The sequence below is a fragment of the Falco peregrinus genome, chromosome Z (genome assembly GCF_023634155.1).
Source record: "Falco peregrinus isolate bFalPer1 chromosome Z, bFalPer1.pri, whole genome shotgun sequence".
In the NCBI taxonomy this organism is placed as follows: Eukaryota; Metazoa; Chordata; class Aves; order Falconiformes; family Falconidae; genus Falco; species Falco peregrinus.
Genome location: NC_073739.1, coordinates 82655460 through 82680288, shown reverse-complemented (window position 1 = coordinate 82680288; position 24829 = coordinate 82655460). Strand labels below are relative to the sequence as shown.

General features: G+C 41.6%; 2 protein-coding genes across 5 annotated transcripts in view; both read left to right on the top strand.

The window, feature by feature from the left end:
- The first annotated feature begins 170 nt into the window (after positions 1-170).
- On the top strand, positions 171-4614 carry CZH18orf32 (chromosome Z C18orf32 homolog). Its single transcript, XM_055790825.1, has 3 exons — positions 171-243; positions 2015-2267; positions 2910-4614. Exons 2-3 carry the CDS (start codon positions 2040-2042, stop codon positions 2982-2984), a joined length of 303 nt encoding a protein of 100 aa, XP_055646800.1. The 5' UTR covers positions 171-243; positions 2015-2039; the 3' UTR covers positions 2985-4614.
- A 3037-nt stretch (positions 4615-7651) lies between these two features.
- Positions 7652-24829, top strand: part of DYM (dymeclin) — a 213662-nt gene continuing 196484 nt past the window's right edge. The window contains exons 1-4 of one of the 4 annotated variants that reach the window (XM_055790766.1): positions 7652-7850; positions 8660-8713; positions 15372-15483; positions 19861-20038. In XM_055790766.1, the coding sequence (XP_055646741.1) occupies positions 19899-20038 (140 nt within the window). In that variant the 5' untranslated portion in view covers positions 7652-7850; positions 8660-8713; positions 15372-15483; positions 19861-19898. The remainder of the gene's footprint in view (positions 7851-8659; positions 8714-15371; positions 15484-19860; positions 20039-24829) is intronic. The other 3 variants (XM_055790765.1, XM_055790767.1, XM_055790768.1) reach the window with 3 other exon arrangements.

The window sequence follows — 24829 nt, the reverse complement described above, 5'->3', positions numbered from 1 at the left end:
GCAGGGCGCGGCGGGCGGGGGCGGTGTGTAGCGGCACCGCGTGGGCTGCAGCGGTGAACCGAGAGGGTTTGAGACGCGGCGGGCCGTTCGTCCGCGGGGCCCTGCGGCCGAGGCGTCACGTGAGGGACGTGACGCACGCCCCGCCGCCTCCCATTGGCGGCCAGGCCGGCCGGAAGCGGGGAGGGACGTTTCCGGTGCGGCGGAGGAGGCTGCGGCAGCCGGTTTAGGTCGCTGCCGAGTGAGGTGAGTGCGGGGCGGCGCGGCTTTCGTGCTCACCGGAGGGGCCGGGCTGCGGCCCCAGGGCCCCTCCGTGCTCTGTCGGTGCCCGGGCACTGCTGCCCGGCTGGAGGCGGCCGCCGGGCGGCCTCGCCTCGCCGTTCGCTGCCCCTCTCTGTGGCCGGAGCGGCTCCGTTAACCGGGAGCGGCCGGGGCAAGGCCCGCAGTATCGCGGCTTACGCTGCGGTGTGGGGCATGTCAGTGTCAGCGCGCGTTTGAGGGAACCTCACCGATTCGGAAGATCTCTGCGCTCCGGCCTTTGTGTCACCGGGAGGGGGAAGCGCTGCCGCTGGTGTCGTTTACCGTACCCCGGGGAGCAGGCCCGGCTGCTGGGGAAGGTTCTAGCCTCAACGCCGGCCTGTAGGGAAGCTGAACTGGAATTATTACGTAAATCGGCCCTTCTAGACTAGGTCATCTTTTATGAAGAGGAAAAAAAGCCAAAACCAAACCCTTTTGTGTTTGTAGCCTTTTTCCCCCCAGATTCCATAATAATTGACTAACGAGTGAGTGAAACATGGCAAACAAAGACCAAACCCGCTTAAATTTGCTGTCATGCGTGTTCTCTCTGCTGACCCTCACATGTGGTGGCTCACAGAGATAAGCAAAAGCTTGTATCACAAAGAAATAAGCTTGCTATTAAAATGTGACCGTTTGCCCTTTTACTCTTTAATTTTTTTTCTTCCTCCCTCCAAAAACTGACTCCTTGCTAACCAGGCAACAAAGCATTGCGAAATCACACAAGAGAATCATAAATTGTATTTGACTATATTAATACTCAGTTGTTCCACAGAGCCTGGGGCTAAAAAATCTTTAGGATAGTCTAAAAAATCCCAAACCCCGAAACTCCGATCCCAAACGAATGTGTCTTCGTTCTCCATCCCAGAAAGCTTTTGTTTTGCTTGTTAACTTAAGAGTTCAGATGTCAGCAGCCCAGAAAGGAGGAATGTGAAGGGCAAAGTTATACTCTGCTGCACAGTGCATCTAATTTATTGCTCATCAGCACTGAAAGTCACAGCTCTAATCCTACCTAATTCCTCTCCCAGTTGCAACTTTCTGCCCCTGTGCCTTGGTTTTCGGGTTATTTTTTTCCTCAGACTTCAGGCTGCCGTTTTTGAAGACTTCTGGTTTTGGGAAAGAGGGAGGACTAATTTTCTAATAATTTGGCCAATTTTCTGTGATTGGTGTGGGATCAAGTGATTCCTCCCTCGCAGGAGGAAGGAAGTCACCCATATTCTCCTTTTCTCAAATCCTGACTAGGATTCTCTTCCCCCCACCCACAGCCCTGCCCTTCAGTGGTAGCAGGGCATTAGGTGGAGTCCTGCCATTCCATTTCAGCTTAAATAAACAGGAATGAGAAAAATAAACTTTTTGGAGCCTCTGTTATAGTGTAGTAAGAACTGGGCTAACATCTGCAGCTTACTGCTTAAACTGTTTTTGTGTGATTTAAGTAAAAATGCTTATTTATTAACTTGTTTTTCTGAGTTCCTGCTGTAGGACTGACAAGTTCATAGCAAACTCCTCTTTTGTTAAAATGTCAACAATGTTTCGTTTGTTCAGGACTTAAAACACTGGACCGGACCACACAGCATTTTTGAAACTTTAACAGTTAATATATAATTAAAGAATCTTTCATGTTTGAACATCAACTGCAATCTATATTCATTATTTAAGTCTGTTTTCTTAGCTCATGGAACACAAACACTGTCATCCTAATTTGTTGGTTTGTTTCCCTCGCCAGCTTTGTGGCAGAACAAAAGGAAGCCATGGTGTGCATTCCCTGTATTGTCATTCCAGTTCTCCTCTGGGTCTACAAGAAATTCCTTGAGCCGTATATCTATCCTGTTATTGCACCTTTCATTAAGCGTGTATGGCCCAAGAAAGCTGTGCAAGAAACAACAGCCACAAAACAAGGTCGAGGCAGCAGCGCTGGAAACCCACAGGCACCTTCAGCCGTGAAAAGAGATCAGGAGGATGAACTTGCCGGTTATAAAGTAAGATTAATGCATTTAGCTAATCAGGGAAACTCCAGATAAAGCACCCAGTAGTAGTTTGGCGTGGGCACCAAAACTGAGTAAATAGTTGAGTGTTTTTACAGATGTTTTTGTGGCTATTTTCTTATGAAAGGAAGTTGCTGGTACTAAGCCAGCAAGAAAGACTTCAAGACAGCTTCTGGTAGGTCATGGAAGGATAGGGAATTGCACCTCTTTGCTGGAACAGTTAATTTCTGGGTTTTTTTTGAATGACTGGCTGTCCTTTCAGAGAAGGAAGCAGTCAAATAATTGGTACATCACACCAGATATGTGAAACAGGATTAAAAAAAACCCAACCACTCTTCAGCCAGCTCTGCCACTCGTAATAGCGAAAAATGTTTGGTGTGTGTAGAGTGCATTTACTATTTATCTCTTCTAACAAAATGCAAAGATTTGTGTATGTTGTCTCTGCCCTCATCCCCCTGCCCTGCCCTAAAGCATTATGTGTAAATCTAGAGAGACACCACTGCTTTGGCTCTCACTGCAGATTTCTTCATAGATCTTCACTGGCCTGGCTTCTAAAAGTCATTTTCAGTTGTTAACTGTTTTGGCTGCAAAGTCCTTTTTTGACATCCCATGAATGACGCTGTCTTTTATTTGCAGTTTGAAAGCAATGGTGTTGCAAATGGAACTGCCGCAAAGAGATCCACAGAAGTTCCTGAAAAGAAAACGGATTAAAGGAATTCATTCCTAAGGATTTTATTCCCTTGTGTCCAGTATGAACTGGTGATATTTCTCTCACTTTGGGACTTTTTTCTTTGCACATTTTAGTTGAATAAAAACCCTTATCACTTGCAGGAGAGGCTCTCTTTTGCCACTAAAATGGCAGCTAGCACATTTCTTAATTTAAAATATTTGAAAACTAAAGTTCTTTATTTTCCTCACTGGAACTACTTTTCACCTATAACCTATTTGGTGTGATTAGAGTTTAGGTTAAATAACTTTATGAGTAAATCTAGCTTTGGAAAGTGAATGTATCTTAGCATCTTAGTTTCACTGCTAGTGCAATACTTCAGGCTTTCAGCTTAGAAACTATAGCTGTTCTTGACCTTGCTAAAGAACTACAAATTGCATTGTGGCAATGTAAGCGTCATGTTTAAAGTATGAAGAGTTTAGATTTTTCATGTCAAATCTGTGGATGAGCTAAAGGAGTTATGCTATATGCAAAATTTACTTAGCTTACTAAAAGCAGAAAGATTTGATTTGATACTTCCATTAATTATTTTCTTTGAAAACATTGTGCCTTTCTTTCCTGAAGAGGAGCAGCAGGGGCATGATGCAAGAGAACTGTTGCTTTATATTCTGTTGTGGTGGTTTAAAATGGTGCGGCTGTGTCTTTAAAAAAACCCGACAACCTAACTACAATCTCTTTAACATGCTTGTGGAATTTGAATTATAATAAACTGGGATTTTATTTAAAAATAAGTTGCTTCATATGATGGTTCTTAGGCTTCTGAGCTGTAAATATTTAAAGCGGTAGCAAAATATTTGAAAACCTGTTGACTGGCACCTGGCAGAAGGAGGTTGTAAAACTTCTGACTTCATGATAAAGTGAATTTGGCAAGTCCAGCTTTGCTTATCTCCTGAGATGGTGCACTCTGGTACAGACTTGCATCCCAACATGACAGTGCAGTTGTGAAGGGTTTTACATGTCCCTGTGCTTAGTAAGGATTAGAAGTGATAATTCCTGCTTTGCCCTCTCTGCCAAAGCAGAAAACTCTTTGCAAGATTCAAACCAAAATTCTGTACTGCTATTTAAGATATATAATTTTCCCAAAAGTCATACCTGTCTATACATGCAGTCCTTGAACCGTCACTGAGGGCTGGTCTTCATGGTCTTCACATGGTCTTGTGACTGTTTTCTCCTACATGATAATTAATTATTCCAAAGACTTGCTCAACGCCCACCAGACACTTTTTGTGAGGTGTAGTGTTTCCTTCCCTGACCTGGTTTTGTCAGGTCTGGCGTGAATCCATCTGCAATGTTCACTGCTGGGTATCAGGCCCTGGTTGCTACAAGTGTTACCTCTGTCATGAGCTGAATCAGAGAAAACTCCTTGTAAAGTATTGCCTAATACTGTTTGCTCTCCCTTAATGAGATGGCTATTAGGAAGTGAATTTGGTATGGCTGTTGGACCAGCTTTTGCATCATCCTTGGAACATAATCCCCCATCTGATCAGTGTGTCACACATAGAGCTTTCTCCTAGATTGGTGAAGCACCTACCCTTTGTGATATTAAAACCTGGTTTTATTATTCTGAGCATGCACACATGGTATAATTCATACAATAAAAGATAACAATACTAACTTTGCACTCCTCCTGTAACTTTTCATGGATGTTGTGTGGATCGTGTAGTAGAGAAGACAGGGATTGGAAAGCAGAAGTGAAGGAAAGAGGCTATGCTAGTTTATGATTGTTTTTGTCTCTGTTCACCCATATTGTTGCGCTAAATCCTACCCTATCCATCAGAACTTCATCTGGGAAAAGGTGGATGTAATTGTTGCTGTCGTGGGTTGGTTTTCTAAACCAGTAAATCCTCACCTCACCCCAAACAATAAATTCCTCTGCTAACACTACTGTCAAAGTTCATGCTCTGAATCTGAAAGCTGGGAACTTCTAAGGCTCTGAAATCGCCTTGCAATGAGAAAGGAGTAAACCACCAGAGAAAGTCACTCCGGAACGAGGTCATGCATGGCATCTTTCAGATAGCTATAGAAATGAAGATTTCTTGCAGCTCTGCAGCCGAATCTACGTATGCGTTCTTACATTGCTGAAAAGATTGTCCCTTCTGCTGTGCTTCCTGTCCCAGGGCAGGTAGCTTTAGCTGGCGTTTTAAAATGTTGGGCTTCTCATAAACAGGCCCAAGTTCTGGAGTCTTCTATTCACCTCTCACAGCTGTGAACATGACAAAAAGTAGAGCGAGAGCTGTACTGTGGTTCCTTTAATTTGTAAATTTATGCAGTCAGTTTATAAAGTGTACATAATTATTTTGAATTATTTAAGATATTATACAAGGAAACGCTTCAGACAGTAACGTGGAAGACAAACTGTATAGTAAATGAGACTGCAGGCTGCACTAGGCTTCTACCTGTGTGCCAGCACCGTATTTAAACACCAGGCTTACTGAAAAGACTGCAAAAAGCAAACCAGGCAGATAATGCAAGTAAAATTATACCTCTGTGCTTTCTGGAATGGTGTTTCAGTACTTGTCTGAGCTGCAGTTATACGCTAAGGTGAATAATCTACATCACAAAACTTCCCTGAATGAGGCACTTCATGGTAAATTCTGGCAGGAGATTTGTATTGCAGCTGTTCTGTTTGTATTCTTTTCCAAGATTAGGTCAGTAATTCTACTGTGTTGTGAATAGTGAAAAATCGGGTGAAAGCAAAAGAACTGCCTGAGCCTGGGCAGGGAGATCATCTGCTGGGATGCAAAGAATTGCACAAGGCCTTGTTCAAGAAAAATAAGCAGACAGAAATTAAGGAAATCCCTATGTAAGAAAATGAAGTATATAAAGTAAATGTAATTTTAACTAAGAAAATTTCCATGTGTTTGTTACTCGTTAAAAGCAAGTAACAAGGTGCAAAAGGGCTTAGGCATCTAATGATGGCAGGTAGATATCTACCAGAATTTACAAGACCGAGTAGCAGCTTCGTGTACACTGAAGACTTAGAAAATTGCAGAGTAGGCATCCTCAGGGGCCGAAGTACTGCAGATCTAGTCCTAGGATCTTCAGCATTAATGCTGTCTGGTTTTGTTTAAATACTATTGAGGAAGAATGAAGAAATTGGTATGTGAAAATATTTGAAAAATTATCATTGAAATCTAATTTAAAATATTTTTTCTTTATGGGAAGGTCTAAATGTGATGTGTGTTGGTTTGCAGAGGTAGCTGGATGGCAAGGACTTAAATACATCTTTAAAAAACAGCAACTACATGCAAAATATTTTTAAATAAAAGCTGAGAAAGTTTTATGTTGCTGATCATTTCAATGGGCCTGATTCTGCAAGCAAAGGCAATTCTGGCAAGTTAAATAGAACATGTTCAAGCCTCTAAGGATGTCTAAACTGATGAATTCTGTGCAAAATGATCTTTATGTAAATGTGTTTGTAGAGCACAATTGAATTCTATCCACAAAGTTGATCTAATGACAGCAATATGCTGTTATTACCCAAATGTAGCAATCAAGCCCCAGGCTGTTGGGCATGCTGCTGAGGTTCAGTTCTCGGAGTCATTCCTTCTTGGCTTCTGTACAATGCAGAACATTACTGTTGAAAGAACAGTCTTTTCAGAGGCTGCAGGTAAAGGAAATGAAATTTAATTCAGATTTAGATTAACTAAATCTGCCTTCAATGAGAACTAATTCTGTTTCATTAAACTGCCTAAGACATGAAAGAAGGGATTATCTTTCTTGTGCAGTTTTCTTGATTGATAGAACATGCTTACTGAACCAAAGCATATTTTGGGTTTCATAGACTGGTGTTATTTTTGCCTTTCAGTGAACACGACCGCAGTAGTTTAATTGAAATAGTCTAGAAGACCATGTTTACCACAGTGATTCTCTTGCTTTGGAAACCTTTTTTAGATCATGGTGCTGTAGTTCTCTTTCACTGTTGTATTTGAAACATGAATTCTTTGAAATGCTGTGAATAGATATATTGATATGTAGCTAGATGTAGCAATGCTTGTGTTTTCCATGAGGACGGTTTTTCAACTCCTGTTCTGTGCATACAATCCTACTTCTTTTGTAGCCGCTCTTGACTGTGTGCCATTCCTATTGCCGTGGCGGCCTGAATCGCTGTATGGACATGAGGCCAAACCCTATCCCAAAATTTTTGCTTTGAAGTGCTTATACCCCACCTCTATACCTGTGTGGTTTGCTTGCCCAGCCTGGTTATGGGCTCCTGTGAGAGTGTGGCTGCCTTTTTGGTGTCACAAACGGTGAGAACAGGATTATGCTCAGGACTAATTATATCGGGAAGGGCTTCCCTTTTGAAGGAACCATCGGGTACTTATAGAACTAGTTACCGACGGCACAAAAATACTTCAGAGATGGAGGTTACCAGAGGCACAAGCAATGCGCTAAGCAGGCCCGTGCCGGTAAATCCTCCTTCTCCAGTTACCTCACGCCTCACTGACTGAAACGGCGTGCCGCAGGGGCTGCGGTTTGCAGCCCATGTCGCCAGCCTCCCCGCCTTCCCGGGAGAACCCTTCTACCGGCGGGAGGCCGCCCACGGTGGAGCGGGGCCGGCGGCTGGGCCGCCTCATGGCGGACTGCACTTCCCAGCGTGCCCCGCGGCGGAGCCCGCCCTCAGCCCTGCCGGCGCGGCGCGCCTGCGCCCTGCGGCGCGTTGGCGACGTGGAAGGCGGGCGGGGGCCGTCGGCAGCGCCCCCACGGCGTGCGGCTGGGAGCAGCGGGCCCGCTGAGGGGAACGGGCAGGGCGGCCCCGCGGCGGGAGCTGTCCCGGTTTGGCGGGCCGGGACCCCCCGTACCGGCCGCCTCCTGCCGAACGGCGTTGTGGTGCGGCGCTGCGTGACGGGGTAAGCGGGGGCCGCGGCGGTACCTGTGGGCCCGCCCCGCTGAGGCGGGGGCGGCCGGGCGGTCGGTGAGCGGGCGTACTTCCGCGGCTCTGCCCTGGCCCCCCCTCAGCGCCGGCTCGGGCGGCTGCCGCACGCCCCTGAGCGTCCCGGTTGTCCCCTTGTCCCGATCCCCCCCGCCCTCCCCCCCGTTACCTCATGGCTCGGCCCCGTATCGCGATAGAGGGGTGCTGTTGTGCTGTTAACTCTCAGAACTGTCGCAGCGGGTTGTTCCTGGGGCTCTGCCGGGGCCCCGGCCCCGCTGTGTCCCCGCCTGGGCCGGGGGCTGCGGCCTCCCGCCGCCCGCTGTCAGGGTCTCGGGGGTCCCAGTAGGGCCCCGAGCTGTGCCCGCCGCCCCTTCACAGGCGGTCAGAACCTGACCGAGAGAGGGTCGTACCTCTCTTCCTTGTTCTGTATGCTTAATGACATTTATTATTAATGAAAAGATTAGAAAATATCTTATTTTCCCTTCTGCTTTGGTAAACCGGGGTGGTTTTATAGTGCTGGGTGGTTGCTGCAGTGTAACGGATCTGCTCAGGCTCTCACTGCCTCCAGGTTGCTCTTGCCGGCTTGTTTTCATACTTCCGAAGCATAGGGTTTAGCGAGAGTAGGAAATACTTTGTTTAAAAAGAGGATTTTTATCTTATCTTAATTGACATCAGGTTTTGTCTTGTGTGCTTTTGTGCCAAAGACTTTTTATTTATTAGTTTTTTAATCTTTTGTGCTGGGCATAGCCAGTTCGTCAGGCTGTAATCTCATTTCTTTCATTGCAGGTGCCATTATCCCATGCTGGGCTGCAATTATGGTCATTTGAGGTATTTGTAGAGGTAAGTAGACAGTTAATATTTCCTGCATTGAGTACTTTCGGAGTGCAGGGAAGAAGCTGCTGAGTGGTTGGGTCCCGTTTCCTAATGCAGGTCGCTGGGTTGTGCAATCCCCCACTTTGTCAATTCCCAAGTAAAAACTGTTGAAGTTGATCTGGTTGGGGTGACTTTAAAAGTGTTGGTGCTCCTCAGATGGCCAGCAGCTCAAGGCTGCCTCCTGTCCTCCCCTTGGGCTATTTCCTCTCTTCGTGCTGTAGCTGCATCATCAGAAGCCTGTGGGCAGCCTAGGGAGTCATGGACCCTACTCAGCACTCTCGCCTGGCTGAAGCAACCATCAGCTCCTTCTCTTCCAGTCCTATGCTGATGTTTTACTAGGACAGCTTCTAACACGTAGTGTTTTGTGATAAATTCAGTAGACAACTATTTGTAACAAATTAATACTAGTCTTTAGATGGCTCTGCTGCTTCCACTGATTTTTACCAGATGAATAGGAAGGTCCCAGGGTGTTTCTAACATGCTGATGACTGACAAGATACTAAAAGTAAATTCTGATGATAGCAGTATTTCTTCAAAGTGTATTCTCTAGAGTGGAAAGCCTGTTGCGCCTTAGAGGAATTGCACACTTTGGCAAGTGTAATTTCATTTGCAGTAGACCCTGGAGGTAGGCAATATAAATCATGATGTGCAATATAATATAAAACTAGGGATACATACAAAACAGATTTGGCCTTATGTACAACATGCATTTTTTATGTTGTAGATAAATTTCTAGCAGTAGGCAACATTTAAAGCAGAGACAAATGGCTCAGTTGTAAAAATACACATAATGCCCAATTGTGGGAAGAGTACAGATGCCAGAATAATTGTATAACTATTGAAATATAGTGAGGTATACCAGTATTTAAAAAAAATGCAGACCTTTTAATGAGCATCTAAGTATTAAAAGGTAGTTGAATTCTTCTTTTTGAAACGTCACTTTGGACATTAGGCAAGTTTTATTTATGTCTGAGAGTGAAATGGGGAGAAAATCTCAAATAGGTGTAAGAGTAGTCTTAAAATTCCTTCCATAATGAGATAACTATACCAAAGCTAGCTACTTGGATTATTAAATTGTGCTAGGTTTAGCATAACTTGTGTCATAGCCAACTCAGCTGCCCATTTTAATTATGGTAGTAACTGAGTTACTATAAATTGATTTTTAGAGAGTTATAGAGATGATTAAAAAAAAGAGCAACAAATTCATCAATAATCATAAAATGTTTCCCTATTGAACAAAATTTCCAACGCTATAATCCATCTTAGATTATCAGGTAGTTTGTGTAAAATAGTGCTTTTGAAAACCATTGCTGTATTTGGGGTAATAAAAGTCTCTTTTTGGCCACTGGAAGAGGATCTGGTCAAACCAGTAGTATTGGTACTGATATGCAGTGTATTCTCAAGCTGTAAAGTCAGGTCTCAGCATGGGTTGTGCATATTCCTGGTTAGTCTTTCTTTCCCCCCCCCCCCCCCCCCCAAGCTCCATATATCGTTGATTTTCCTGTTTAAAGTTAAAATTTGTTCTTTTCATTTTATAGTCCCAGTATAGCTGCCCTGCAGGCAGCAGGAATCTCACTAGTGAGGGCAAACAAAACCTCTAAAGAAATATCTGCCCGCTGCAAAGAACAGGACAAGTATTTGAATTTTTAGTTCTTGAAACTTTTGAAAAATGTTATACACGTGTCATGGTTATTTAACAGGTGGAGAAAAGTTGAGCCTTTTACACAGAAATATAAGGTGTGCATGACCCAGCGTTCTTCTCTTCTAATGGTGTTTTGCTAACCAGATTAAAGAAATTATTCTTGCATGTATTAGAAACCATTCGCGGTGTTTGAGTTCTGACTTCTGCTTGGGACACAGGAGTGTAAGAGTAAGGATAGAAGTAATATGTTTGGTTTTTTTAATTGCCCCCACACCACCTCTCCTTCCCTCTATGATAGGATGTATTTCTAAAACCAGTGCTGTCAATTCTACTTTCAAATTAGTAGGCTTCATGCAGTAATTATTTAATAAAATGTTATGACTGGAATTATATAGGAGGTCAGAGAAATGATCTTTATAGTTTTTGTAGCTTTAAGTTTTCTTAGTTCATGACAAATTTTAGAGGCCTTTGAACCTTCAGGGAGATTTGGCCACAAGTATCGTGTTACAGTGTGGGAGTGTAGCAGCATGAAAAATGGACAAAATGAAGGAGTTACCCAGGGGTCTTGTGAAATTTTGTATTAATGAACTAGAGATATATTTTGTTGCATGTGTGTAAACCATGCAAAGAAGTACTGGAATGCAGTAGATGCTTATTTACCTGTGAAAGTGAAATAGCTCCCTGAACTTCATAATAGAAAGGTGTTTGTGGGATTCATGTCCCATCAGCAAAAGCTCCTTCAAGAGATTTACTAAGTACCTGCTGTCTGGCCTCTGACAAAACATTGTGACTGAGGGGAGACGGGACAACCAACCTTAATATAAATTGTGTCACTTAATGGGTTTCTTACCCCACTTAACAACTATGTGCTTATGTAAGGGCTGATACCTGGTTGATGGAAACATGATAGTTCTGGGATTTAGGTCTTCAAACAAAGTTATCGTTAGCCACAAGCATAGATTTACTTGTTGGTGTCCAATGCTGTAATGTAACATTTTCATATTTTTGAGAACTGTGTATCAGGTGTTTTTGTTCTGGGGCAAAAGACTGGAATGGTAAGAAGGAATGGCGTTTTTACATCAGGCTTTTTTGGATCTGGTACAACTTGACAGAAAGACAGTTAGAGCAAGCCCCACCCCCTCTGCCATGAGTCGGTATTTCCAGTTCAGGACAAGGCTGTGAAGGTGACTAGTTGTTCATCTGAAATAAGATATTTTGAGATAAGTAAGCAGGTATCTCCTTTGGGATCAAAATTTATAGTAGATTTTATCACAACAGTAATTGTTGGTTAGTGATTATATGTTATTATAAAGAATGAAAGAACATGTGTGCTAGGTTCCTGAGATGACACTGAGAAAATTCTTAAGCTGTACATCTTGGTCTTACTTACAGAATTAATTTTTTCATTTTTTTGTCACCTCGCTTTCAGAACACTTTACTAAAAGTCAGCAAACTATGGGATTACCGTCGGGTGAACTGGCAAAGACAGAGGTGATTTATAGCGTCTCTTGTTGAGCAGTTTGGTCAATGACCACAGTGTCTGGGCTTGCTCACATCTGATTTCTTCTGCTTGAAATACCCTACCTAAGAAGGTCTTGAAAAGCTCCTTTTTCAGCTGTGAGCAGGACAAGTGCCCTGTAGGTGGGATGTAAAGTAAGCAGATTGTGCTCTTCACAGTTAGGCTTTTATTGACAATTGGCTCCCACATAAAATGCATGTTGAAAAGGAACTGGAACAGAAAACATAGTATATCATCAGTAGTTTTTTCAGCTGCTGTTTGCCTTCCCTATGAGAGGCCGCCTTTGCCTGCAGTAAATCTATCAAGATTAATCACTTCTGCTGTGTGCAAGACTCTAGGCTTCAGTGGAACCTGTAAGACCGCACTAATGTCACTGCAGTGCTGCTTTGTTCAGGCACTTGCTATAGAAGAGGAAGGCACTAGAACAAGTTACCGGCCAGGAGGACCGAAAAAGATGCTGTGTCTGTTCGCCATGCCAAGTAAACAGTGGAAGAGTCAGATAATTGATGTTGAGAGATACCTAAAGACTTAAGATGGTGCTTTCTTTATTTTTCTTGTATTTAAGCATTTTGTGGACCATTTCATAATTGTATTGCATTTCTTATTGCTGTCAAAAGTACATCTGTCCTTAAAATGAGCTGTAAGGAAACATACTTTGGTACTTGGTAAATGGTTAGTGTGCTGTGCTGCTGCAAAAATATGTTAAAGGATTGTAGATATGGCAGAGACTTTCATGCCCCCAGACAGTAGCCATCGGATTGGTAGAGTCTGAAAAATAATGGTTAGAGGAGAAATAGAGGATTTGACCAATATCTAGAAAGCTATGAAGGGTAGTGTTTGCCCTCAGGTTGCAAAGGTTCTTTAAAAGGTTGTATGTTATATTTGTTGCAAAAATATCTTGCCTGTCTCCTGCTTTGCACAAGAACTTTTTTTCTTGCGGTGGTTTTGTGTTTGTGGTTTTTTTTTTTTAATTTTTTGGTGCTCGTATGTGGCTGAACACTTTCATTGTGGAAGAGAGGTGTGAGTAAAGGGGATTAGAGGAAGGAGTGCACCACATACGCAGTAGGAAAGGTGAGGAAAATTGTAAATGGGGACAGTGAAAAGTGAAATGAGCAGAACAGTCTTTACTGCGTAATTCATTAACTTAAGAACAGTAGGAAACATTTAAAATCTGTAGTCATGAAGAATGCATTTATTCCATTCTGAAATCTCCCTAGCTGCTTGGTTATATGTGGCTGGTGTAGAAGAGAAGGTGAATTCTTAGTAGTGGTTTGATTGCTTTTGATGGTTGCCAGGCATTTAGTTATTCCTGAAATATTTTTACTGATTAACGTCCTTTAGAAACAAAGGTTATTTTGGTGCTTTTCTCTGATGAAAAATGGCAAAATTCCTGAATTATGAGGATTGTTGAGATTTTTAATTTTTTTTCCCTAAGGATCCCTTTTACAGTCTTGAATTCTTACTGCTATGTATTTCTGCATCATTAGGTTTGTTTAGTAAAATTTTGCCAATTTAATTGGTAACACCAATTCTGATGCTTTCGTACCTCCTTTTGGACTGTGTGTGAAGTTTAATGGAATCTCTTGGTGTGAGTGAAATATTTATATAACTGCTTTTATCTTTGAAGAAAGATCAAATCACATTTCTTGGTTCTGTTTTTTTGTTTATTTTTTTAGCCTCACTAACAGCACCAAAACAGTTCCCCAAGCAGTGCAAGTGAGTAAACAATACGCTAGGAAAACTGGAAAGCCATCCTTACTAAAGGAGCTTTGTCACTTTGCTTTTCAGATGTATAAGTGCATGCTTTGAAGAGCTAACTTAAGTGTGATTTGAATTGTAAGGTCTACTTACTGTTTGTTGGCTTCTTTTCTGGAGATGGGCAGAAAGCGACTAGAGATTATGTAGGTAAGAGAAACTAGTTTTGCTACTGAAATAAAATCTCTTTAGTTTTACAGTATCGGTGCTCATTTCTACAGTTTAAGATCTGTTAGTCCTTTTCTGGTCCCCTTGGGTGCATGTGGTACCCAATTCACTTCTCTCTTGGAAAATTGTTCTGTACAGACACCGTAGGTATTTCTAGCAGCAATTATAGTTAACGATACAAAGATTCTGATTTTTTGATACAGTGAGGGTCCAGGTGACATAGTTTCTTTCGGCATGTTTTTATTTTCTTTTGTGTCCCAAGTGCTGCGTGGTGTTTACTGGTGGACAGAAATAACATCTCTTACATCATGAATATTTTGCAGTCTTTGGGATGTGATGAAACATGGTACAGGCTTAGCCGCGTTGAGGTGCAGCGGGTGAAGATTAAAGCAGTACATGCAAGCACTTGCTCAAATCATCTGGGACTTAATTGATCCACTGTCTTTGGTTTGACTGCCTCCCTTTCAGTGTGCCTAGACATGTTTTGAGGTATTTCATGCGTTGCATGGAAAATAGGAATATTTTAGTAGGAGTAAAATCTTGAATTTGGGAATAAGCTAGGACAGAACATTGAGACCGTGACAGAAACAGGCTAGTGAGCTACACAAGCTGATTTGCTGGGAGCAGAAAGTTGAGGATCTTAAAGAAGGCAAAAGAAACAGGGCTTCTGGTTCACTGTAGCTTTCCCTGTTCTAGTAAAGCAGGATGAAACACATTAAATGAGTGTTTCCCATGAACAAACCTGAGGGCTCTGCAGCTGCTTTAGACCGCTAACTATGGTCCTGCACATGAATATACATCTACAAGATGTAACTTAGGGTGTTTTGGTTTTTTTGACTGTTCTTTATCTGTGGGTACGATACCAATTAAGTTGTTGTGTATGATACTTAGTCCACAAAGGATTTGATCCTTAGGTGTAAGTGTTATTATAGTATGAATGAGTAGGCAGAATTTAAATATATTGTATGGACAGTAAAGTTCAGCTACTGGAGCTGTATAATACCTAATGTTAATGTGTCTCCTGTCTTCTGCTGTGTAGATAATTATATATGTAGTGCAGTAGCCTTGTAACTGCATGGCAAGTTTTATGTTAGGATTTTGTGGGACATTTTAATGTCTTACGGGTGAAAAATGGTCTGAAACTCACAGTTCTTGGATGCAAATAGGAATCAGCCAAAAACCTCAGTGTAGCAGCTTTGCTAATACTTGAATAAGCAGCATTACATCTCATATGTTCTCATCTTTACAGTGATATTGGCTGCTTTGCTTGAAAGGAAAATGATGTCCATTTGCCTTAGTTCATAAAGCAGCAAACTATAAAGGTAACCCAAGTGCTTTTATATATGGAAATTGTTAGGTTTTCAAATGTATAATAACATTACTTCTTTATTTATTTTCATATGGTTGTACTAAAGACTGACCTAGAGACCAGATCTCAGATGGCATGGGGAAAATCATCTGCATGACTGTCTCAAATTCTTACACTGTAAAGTACTCATTTAAAAAAACCCAAACAACTATATCTAATCTTTATTATTCAGGTTGTCTGCAGACTCAGCCAGACAGTCGTGGCAAGGATAGTTTTGGAAGGGGTGCTGGCTATACTGGATGGATTAGCAAAATGTCAGCAGTGGCAATTATGTTGTGAGACCGGTAAGAGATTTAATACTTAATGGAACTATATACTTGTCTAAAATTATTTAATTAGAAAGCTTAGAGAGCATGACAGATGTTTTTCCCAAGTTCAACAGTACATAACACTGTACCTCGAGTTACGAGCTCAGACACAGCATATATGTATTGCTGAATTGATTTTAACTTGAAGAGGGAAAATTACGTTCTTGTAAACATTGTTAATAATTAATATTAAAATCTCTTAGAAGGGACAGTAAACTTGGGATATATCTGCTCCTGGCTATTTGGGATTGGAATGAGTCCTGATGTGCAAAACAAACTCCCTTGTGTTTGCTGTGAAGCATCTGCTTCTGCATTGTGGAGCCAAGTTCTGGGACTGAACAGATGTTAGGTTTAATAGAGCATGACACTTGTAGACCAGGTTATGATTCTTTGGGGGTGTTCCCAGCTTAAAAGGAAAGAATTGTTGTTGGTAGAGGTAATAATACTGTGTTAAACTACATGACTTGTGATAAATTGTGTCTGTATATTTTTACCAAATAATTAGATTAATTGCTTTTCAGGAGAAGACTTAACTGTTTTTTTATGAACCATGCATTTACTTAGTGTATTTGAAAAAAATAGATTTCACTGGCAGTTTACTGCTGGGATTAGGACTGACTCTTTCTGGAGTGAAAGGGGATTTCCTGTTATTTGGTGTTTCTTGTGGCTATCCCGCTTCAGCACAGGAGGAAGCAGAATCTGTTTAACCTTGCCTTCTGAAGTGATTTTCGGATCCCCTGGAGCAGCTTTTCTGTGCCGCAGGGGCTGTAATGAAAGTCAAGTTTAGGGAAAATAATGGATAAGTAAGGATTAGATACTTTTTAAGAAATACTGTGGTAATTGTGTTCCAAGTACTGACCAACTTGTTATGTTGTCTAAGACTTGAACCTCTACAGGCTTAACCAGTGTAGAATGTTAGAGGCACAGCAGTAGTGCCTCTTAATCAAAAGCAAAGGCAGCTGTTTCTAAAAGAAGCACATTTGCTATTTAATAGCATGTTTGAAAATGACTGAAGGTGGTGACTGGAATTTAATTTAGTATTATTTGATAGCATTTGTCTTGGAAATGTGTTGGAGATCATGGGTAACATGTAACCGTCTAAGTTAAAGCATTTGGGTTAATCTGTTACTGTTGTTAAAATACCAGGAAACTAAATGATTTTTTTTTTTAAAAATTAAATTATTTTTAGACATCTGTTCTATAGGATATTCATGAATTCTGAACAAAAGACTAGTTTCTTCTGTCACCTGATAGCTGGAGTTCCTTAGAAATGCCTCATTTAAAGCTGGGCCTGTGGTGGGTCAGGTTGTAGGAACTCAACGTGCTCAGACTGCGTCATGAAGTCACTTCAGAGTACTTCAGCACGTTTTGGGCTAACTTTTCATCGGGAACTTAGGTTAGTTTTATTACAACTATTGTATGTTTCTAAGTATGGTTGTCTACAATAGGTTTCTGTAGAACTTGCTGAGTTTTTCACTTTAGGGGAGTATAGTGAATATAATGTTCTTAGGAGAGGGAAAAAAACCCTCCTGGGATATAACAGAGAGAGAAAAATGTGCATGTTTATTTGATTGCTGTAAGATTTAGCTCACAAATGAGTAGAAGGCAAAGCTTGCAAAGTCCACATAGTTACTAACTAGTTCTACAAGTATTTAGGGCTCAAGCTAGCAACTGGATCCTTTTGACAGATCCCAATGGCTTGATGTTTATTTCATTTAGAAGAAAAAATAAATCGGCTAGTGTCTTATTTTTTGTGTCACTTTGAGGAAGTGCTGTGGAATTAAAAATGTTCTCTGCAGTTTGTAAGGAGCCAGCTGTGTGGTGAGGCTCAGGGAGAGCTCCCAAGGGGTTCTAGCTAGCCACTCTTTGCTCGAGACTACGGCTTTGGCCACAGAAGTGGGCACATTCTTGGGCAATGTGAATTTGACGCTGACTCTGAAAATAGACAACAAATAGTTAGCTAAAACTTCCTTTTAAAGCGCTATTTATTTGGGGGGATTTGTTTTAATAGCATTTAATCTACTGGGATACTGCAGGAAGTCTGGAAAGATGTTTTTTCAAGAACTAGCTTGCAACCTGTTCCCGTTGCTCTCATACTTCTGGGAAAATGGGTTCAGTGAGGGGCTTTGGGAGCGGCTGCAAGCTGTGAGAATAGAGTGACTCGTCTTAGGAGAACAGGATAAACATGTAAGGCAGAGTCAGTGTGCTGGCACGGGAACTCAAGAGTTGTAGGTTAAGGTGGAAGAATTTGCCAGCAGAGCTCCAGCTACCTCTTGTTTCTCTTCTCCCTTGGGTGTTCATCGTGGAGCAAGTGAGCTGCTCCTTACGTGAGCTGGAACGCACAAGCAGAAGATGGGAACTACAGGCAGACATGGACTTCAACTGTCTATACTCTGAGAAACAAAGGTTTAAATGGATGACTATTAAGTCATTTAAAGATGCAGGGAAGCCAAAATACGAGTCCAGGGCCAACAGCATTGCTGTTGACTTCTGCGGTAGTTGGACATGTGCAGACCAAGGACTGCAGGGCTGAGATGTCCATGTACAAGCTGAACCTTGTTTCTTATAACTGATGATCCAGTATTTTTGTGTATTATACAAATTGGTTTCTCTTCTGCTTTATTCTATAACTTCAGTATTCATTGGCTTTCTTTCAAAGGTAGCATACACTGCATTGTGAGCTTTTTCCTTTGAGACAGCAAAATTTGTGTTCAAGTTAGATGCATTCATTCTGTTCTGTGAGTAAGCATTCAACCAAAGTTCTGGAAATCCTCTTAAACTAATCACTTCGTATAATCCTTTAATGCTTCTCCACAGAATTCCCTGACACAAACTTCTTTTTTAACTCATAGGCCACTTTCAAATTTCTGTTCCTGCAGGTAGTCCCCATTACAAAAAAAAGCTTCTGCAAATGCTATAAGACAGTGTCTTCAGAGCTTTTTGCTAAATAAGGCATATATGGGGTTATAGGGTTATTATATCTCTCTCCCCTTTGGACAGATATAAAGGGAGGTGGTAGAAACCAAACTGCTTCATAAAAATAGAGCTCCCTGGGTGCATGATGGCAGAGTTACAGTAGTGGAATTGTTACAAGAGCAGATAACACTGAGTCAGTGTAAAGTTTAATCTTGCTGCATTCATTCTTCCAGAGCAGCTAATAGTGATGGTGGAGGATGGAGTACTAGAATGGAGGGAAGGATTGTGCAGTGTTTTCCCAGTCTGTAATGTCCCCTACAAACAGAATTTAGAAAATAATAAACAATTTCCTCATTTTTGTAGGATCTCCCTTCTTAAAGACCTCTTTATTGGTTAATAGTATCCTATATTGTACTCTCAATCTGTGCTGGCATTTTGTTGTATCTGAACTATTTGGCTACTGTGCATTCACCTTAAATCTTGAATATAAGTTCAGATAGCCTCCATGATGGCGGCAAATACTGCAGCTCTTTATTGCATCTCTTAATTTCTTCTTACTAATTTTTCCTCATTTTTATACTTTATTAGTATTATCTGCTACTAGAATGGCCTTTTCTGTAGCCATTGTGCCTGCTTGTGCCAAGATGATGAGTATAAGAGAATCAGTACTGGAGTGATTCTTGAAACAGATCCTGTATCTTTGTCGAGTCCAAGAGAGGAGTTGCTGCTGCATAGTGGCTTATATCTTCTAATATAGCTGTCCCTGTTCTTATGCCTTATGCCAGCTCAGGAAGGAGTATTTAGGTTACACAGTAACACGTTGCACAGTGGTTTTATCTTGATGGGGGTGTGTATTTGGTGGTTTTCTTTTTAATATAAACTTTTACAGCTATTAGTCATAGTTACTTCTTCTCAAAAGATGAAAGATTACTGAAGCTGATGTCCTGGAAAGTTGTAAGAAGCCCAGGAGCGGCATCCCTAGCACATACTTAATAGCATTGTGGTGGATTTTTCTTTAATTAAATTTAATAAAAAAATTAATTTTTTTATCTGTGTATATTCACTTGGAAAATACATTTTTTAATAGCTTGTCAACTTGACACCTCTTTTTAAACTGTGAATTCCTTACAGTTTCCCCCACTGGTAGCAGCCTTGATATTGATACAGCAGTCACTGTGTTCTTGCTGAGAGTAACTTTGGAAAATGCAAGTGAGATGATGACTGAAGTATATAACACAGTCTCGGCTGAAGATGCTGTTGTGCTAAGTTTGTTGAAAGAAAACCTTTTTAATGTCTTCCTATGTGTCTATGTGCTAAATTTCAGTAACTCTTAAAGGCAGTGAACTAAAAATTACCGATACCTAATTCAGGGTCTGTATATTCCTTTTTTGTACAAAAGTCTTTAAATGTTTCTTTCTTTCCCCCCCGCACTTGAAGAAATGAATATTTAGAAAGCAATTTGCCAAATAAAGAAGATGGGAGCGAATAGCAGCAGCATCAGTGAGCTTCCAGAAAATGAGTACCTGAAAAAATTGTCAGGAGCAGAGCCGATCTCCGAGAATGACCCGTTCTGGAACCAGCTGCTGTCTTTTAGCTTTACCACTCCAACAAATAGGTAAGAGGGTGCTTGCTGGAGAATGAAACGTTGATAATGTATTTATAGAAGTGACATTTCTGAAAGCAAATGGGAGGTTATGTTGATTATTCCAGTTCTAATTATTCATGTTTTGGTTAGCAGAGGAGTAAATGCCTATGTAAAATGGATTGTTGTTTCCAATTTTGAAAGCTCTTTCTGCTGCCTCTTCCATTTCTGTGGGTTCCTTTCTTCTTCTTCATATCTATAACTGCCATTCATTCTCCTGGTAGCTAGGAAAGGTCAGTAATAGGGTCTGTAGTGTTGGCAGGGGAGCTCTTCTTTTTCTTTTGTTTGGATTTTTTGGTTGTTGTTTTGGGGTGCCTTTTTTTTTCTTTGGGAAAGACTCTGGTGTCTCTGGAGTTGTTGAAGACTTCAATGCGTAGTGTTTCAGCTTACAGTGAATTGTACATCTGTGACTTTGTTGTGAATTAGCTGTTGAGTTTCTTAGTGTTTATGGCTCCCCCCCCCCCCTTTGACATTTTAAAAAGAAGCTTGGCGCTGTCTCTTGGAACTCTAGCAAGTGGTGTTAATGTAAACAGAATTACTATTTTTAAGAGGATCCATAGCACATCTCCAGAAATACAGAATGTAAGTCCTTGTGACTTCTGTTAACCCACATCCATTGCTAAATTCATTGGCCTGTGTCTTGATTGTCAGCCTTACAAGAACAATCTGGTATGACTTAATACTTCTATTACTTAAACTGTTTTTGCAGTTTACAGTGTGACCTAATACTTTTGTCAGGTGTTTTATTATTAGCAGTATTTCCTTGCAAAGGACCTAGCTGTTTCATAAAGGGTCGTAACAGTCTACATCTGAACACTTGTGTAACAGGTTTAAATGGGCCACAATGTGTACTGCTAAAATTAGGAACACTTTTAATCTTTAATAAATTGGAAATGTGTTTGAGAGCGGTTCTGGCCAATCTTATTGTCAACTTTCGATGGTGGTTTTGTTTTGTTTTTGTTAAAGTACAGCTCCTGTCAAAATGAATGGTAGTCAGAGGTTTTCTTTTTGTTCTGTTGGTTTGTTTTGGGGTTTGTTTTTTTTTTAGAAGGTGAAAAACTAGTGCAGATTTATGACTACTCTGAGCTTTCAAACTTTGAATATAAATTGGTGATTGAGTGAAGAATGGAATACAACTTCTAGTGCGACATAGTTCACATGTTACAAGACTTACCTCTGTGCTGTGTTTTGTGCAGGAAGAACCACATTTATTTTTGTTGCATTTAAGAGCAGGTCGGGTAGATAATCTGTGTCCTACTGCTGTGTGCCTGTGAATAAGTGAAAGTTCAGGCAATTGGGAGGGAAAATGGGTAAGGTAAACAACTGGGAGGTACTTGCTAGGTGTTATTTTTGTCAAGAGTGAGGAGGAAGAAGGATTTTGGCTTCTGCATGGAGAGAATAGCCAGAGGTTGGCAAGGGGGTACGGTGTTGGGAAGGGTTGTAGAGTTTGTGAAGGGTGGTACATAATTGGTAGTGGGTGAGGGAGCAATTGCTTTTTCTAAGATCCCTGAAGACACAGGAGTTATTTATAGCCCACCTATGACTAACAAGGTGGGCAATATTCTAAGAGGTCCATTAATACTGCATTATTTGGCTTTGTTTAGGGGGAAATAGTTATATATAAAACCCCAGCAATTTCTTTCAGTTGTTCCACTGCTCCTCCCTCCCCCACCGAAGTAAAGGAAGTTCTTGTCACTTTCTTTGCATCTGTTTTGTCCCCATTACATGGAGTCAGATCAAGTGCAGAGTAAGCTTGCTTAAAAAAACACAAACAAAACCCCCCAAAACAAACAAACAAAAAAACCAAATAAGAAACATAATTAAAAAAACAAGCAAACAAAAAAACCTGATCCAAAAGCAGGTTGAAAGTTTAAATAACTGAACACCAGATGGTGCTCTTGCCTGGTAGCTAGAAGAGAAATACTTTTCGAGGCATCATTTGTGCAGCTTAGTAATTGGAAGGAAACAGAAATTTCCCGTTAAATTGCATCTACCTGAGAGAACCATTTGACAAATGATGTCAGATGATGTTGGCTGCACAGCACCCTCAGCCATTGTCTAAATCAGATAACCTTGCCTGCAGGAGCAAAACAACAGAGGTCAGTGTTCATTTCTGAGATTGAAAGCTTGTGAAATACCAAGTTAACTCTCGTTTTAATGAGGCTTGAGTGTAGGTCGTATTTTTGACAGGAGCAAGATACTGGTTTATGTCTGTTACGGAAAGGAGCCGGTTTTCACCTGTCAAACAGGACAGAATTTTAAAGTTTTCTTCTCTTTTTCAAATTATACTTTTTCCAATTGTTTGTTGCAAAATTAGTGACTGTTTGCAGGTGTTATTTGGAGCCATATAATTGTTTTTGTAGAGGTAATTGGAGATACTCTAGAGTAAAAGATCTATACAACACAGGCTGGGTGGAGGGTGGATTTGAGAGCAGCCCCTGGGGAGAAAGGCTTTGGGGTACTGGTAGATGAGAAGCTCCACATGACCCAACAGTGTGCATTTGCAGCCCAGAAAGCCAACCGTATCCTGGGCTGCATCAAAAGCAGCACAGCCAGCATGTCGAGGGAGGGGGCTCTGCCCCTCTACTCAGCTTTAGTGAGACCCCCCTGCAGTGCTGCATCCAGCTCTGGGGTACTCAGCACAGGGAGGACATGGACCTGTTGGAGTGAGTCCAGTGGAGGCCACAGAGATGACCCTGGAGCCCTTTTGCTGAGGGCAGGCTGGGAGAGTTGGGGTTGTTTAGCCTGGAGAAGAGAAGGCTCCAGGGAGATCTTATAGCACCTTCCAGTGCCTAAAGGGGCCAACAGGGAAGCTGGAGAGGGGCTTTGTACCAGGGCCTGTAGTGATAGGACAAGGGGGAAAGGCTTTGAGCTGAAAAAGGGGAGATTTAGATTAGATATTAGGAAGAAATACTATACTAGGAGGGTGAAGAGACACTGGCACAGGTTACACAGAGAAGCTGTGGGTGCCCCATCCCTGGCAGTGTTCAAGGGCAGGTTGGACAGGGATTGGAGCAACCTGGTCTAGTGTAAGATGTCCCTGCCCATGGCAGGGGGTTCAAACTGGACAACCTTTAAGGTCCCTTCCAACACAAACTGTTCTATGATTCTGTTCTATTCTATCCTATTTCCTCAAATTTTTGCAAGGATGGGACTGATATGATTCCCAGGAAGAAGAAGATCACATTGTCTGGATGCTGCTTTGGACACACTTCTACATATGGCAGTACTACAGGGAAAGAGGAGGAGAAAAACCTGGAAATAGAAGGTGGTACAAAAATATATGGTAGTAGGAAAAGCAAGCAAGCAGCAATAAAAAAAACAATCAAAAATCAGCAACGTGTGGGAGGTGGTGGGGCTGGGGAGGATAGCCTCCTTTCAGAGACAGTCACCTTATTGTCAGGAAACCTTGCCCATAGCAAGGAATTGGTATCTGTAAGGAAGACAAAGGGTACCTATGCTACCTTTAAGGGCAGTCTGAATCAGCATGTATAGGTAAAGTTTGCGGGGTTTTAACACGTTTCTGTTAGCGTTTCTCTCTAGTGAGGAGTGTGTGAATAGTTCTTTGCTTTACGGAAGTCCAGTTAGTCCAGGTACAGCTGATCACACCTACTAAAGGGAAATCTTTTGGACTGCCAGATTGAGTTGGATCTTCTGAGGAACAATAGTCTTCTAATCCCCCAAATTGAAAGCCCAGGGCCTTGGCTTGAGAGTGTGAATTCCTGGCTTTCTAATATGAGAAAGATGAAGGTGTGATCTGATCTTTTAATGGCCCTGCTTTCTTTGCTTTGTTGTCTGTCTTCATTTTCTTGTGCTTTGCTTTCCTCAGCACTTTGCACTCTTTTGTTTGTCATTCTTTTGCTTTTCTCCCATCTCCCTTTCAGTCTGGTTGATCTCTTCCACTGTTCATCCATTTCTCATCTTCCTGGTTCTCTTTTGCTTTCTGCCCCCAGCCCTAGACCTGATAAGTATGTTAATCTCTCTTTGTGGTCCTGCACATTGTTCATTTACTCAGCCATGTCTTCTTCACTGGGTTTATTTTTTCGGTCCAGTTAACTTTTTCATCAGTTTCTGTGAAGAACACAAGGTAGTTTGCATGGGGGAATAAAGTTTGCCAAATACCAGTGCTACAGTGCACAGTTGCTGTGTGTCTGTCAGCAATACTGATGCAAGATACTCTTGCCCTTTCACTAGCCCTTCCAGTGTTTATTTGGGTCTGCTGTGGGTTTGATCAGGACCTAATCTGTTTGAAAAACACCACAGCAAAAAAGTGTTTATTTTTTCAGCCAAGTTAATTCCCTAGAGTGATTCTTAGGGTGGCACCACAAAACAATACTGGTGCGATGAGGCATTGATTTTTGGGGCACAGCCGACTGTTGGGCTGGAAGGTGGGATTGCTTAAACCTGCTGTGCCATCCAAAAATGAATGTGAAAGCATGTGGTCAAAGCAGAGCTGCCTGCTGGGAGTGTAATATTCTGCTTTTCTGGGCTGTTTTTTCTTCCTCACATAACGTTGATTTTCTTAAGCAGGTATTAAGAGTGAATATTCCAAGTGGGAGTAATTCTAGTCTGTGCATTCACAAACCCTGATTATGAATCGGCTGTCAGTAATCAGAAATGAGCTGACGGTGAATCGCTGCTCATAGCATGAGTGGATAGTAACAGCCAGAGCCTGTCTCGGGTATTTGGCAGGTAAAGCTTTACACAGTTTAAGAGCAGTTAGAAGATAAGCAGTATATGCATAAGCAATAGTAAAAGGAAAAG

Bases quoted from the DNA above. Each gene is read 5' to 3' on its own strand.
- CZH18orf32 (XM_055790825.1), top strand. From the start codon at position 2,040: ATGGTGTGCATTCCCTGTATTGTCATTCCAGTTCTCCTCTGGGTCTAC. The intron at 2,268-2,909 runs GTAAGATTAATG...TTTTATTTGCAG, and splicing joins ATGAACTTGCCGGTTATAAA to TTTGAAAGCAATGGTGTTGC.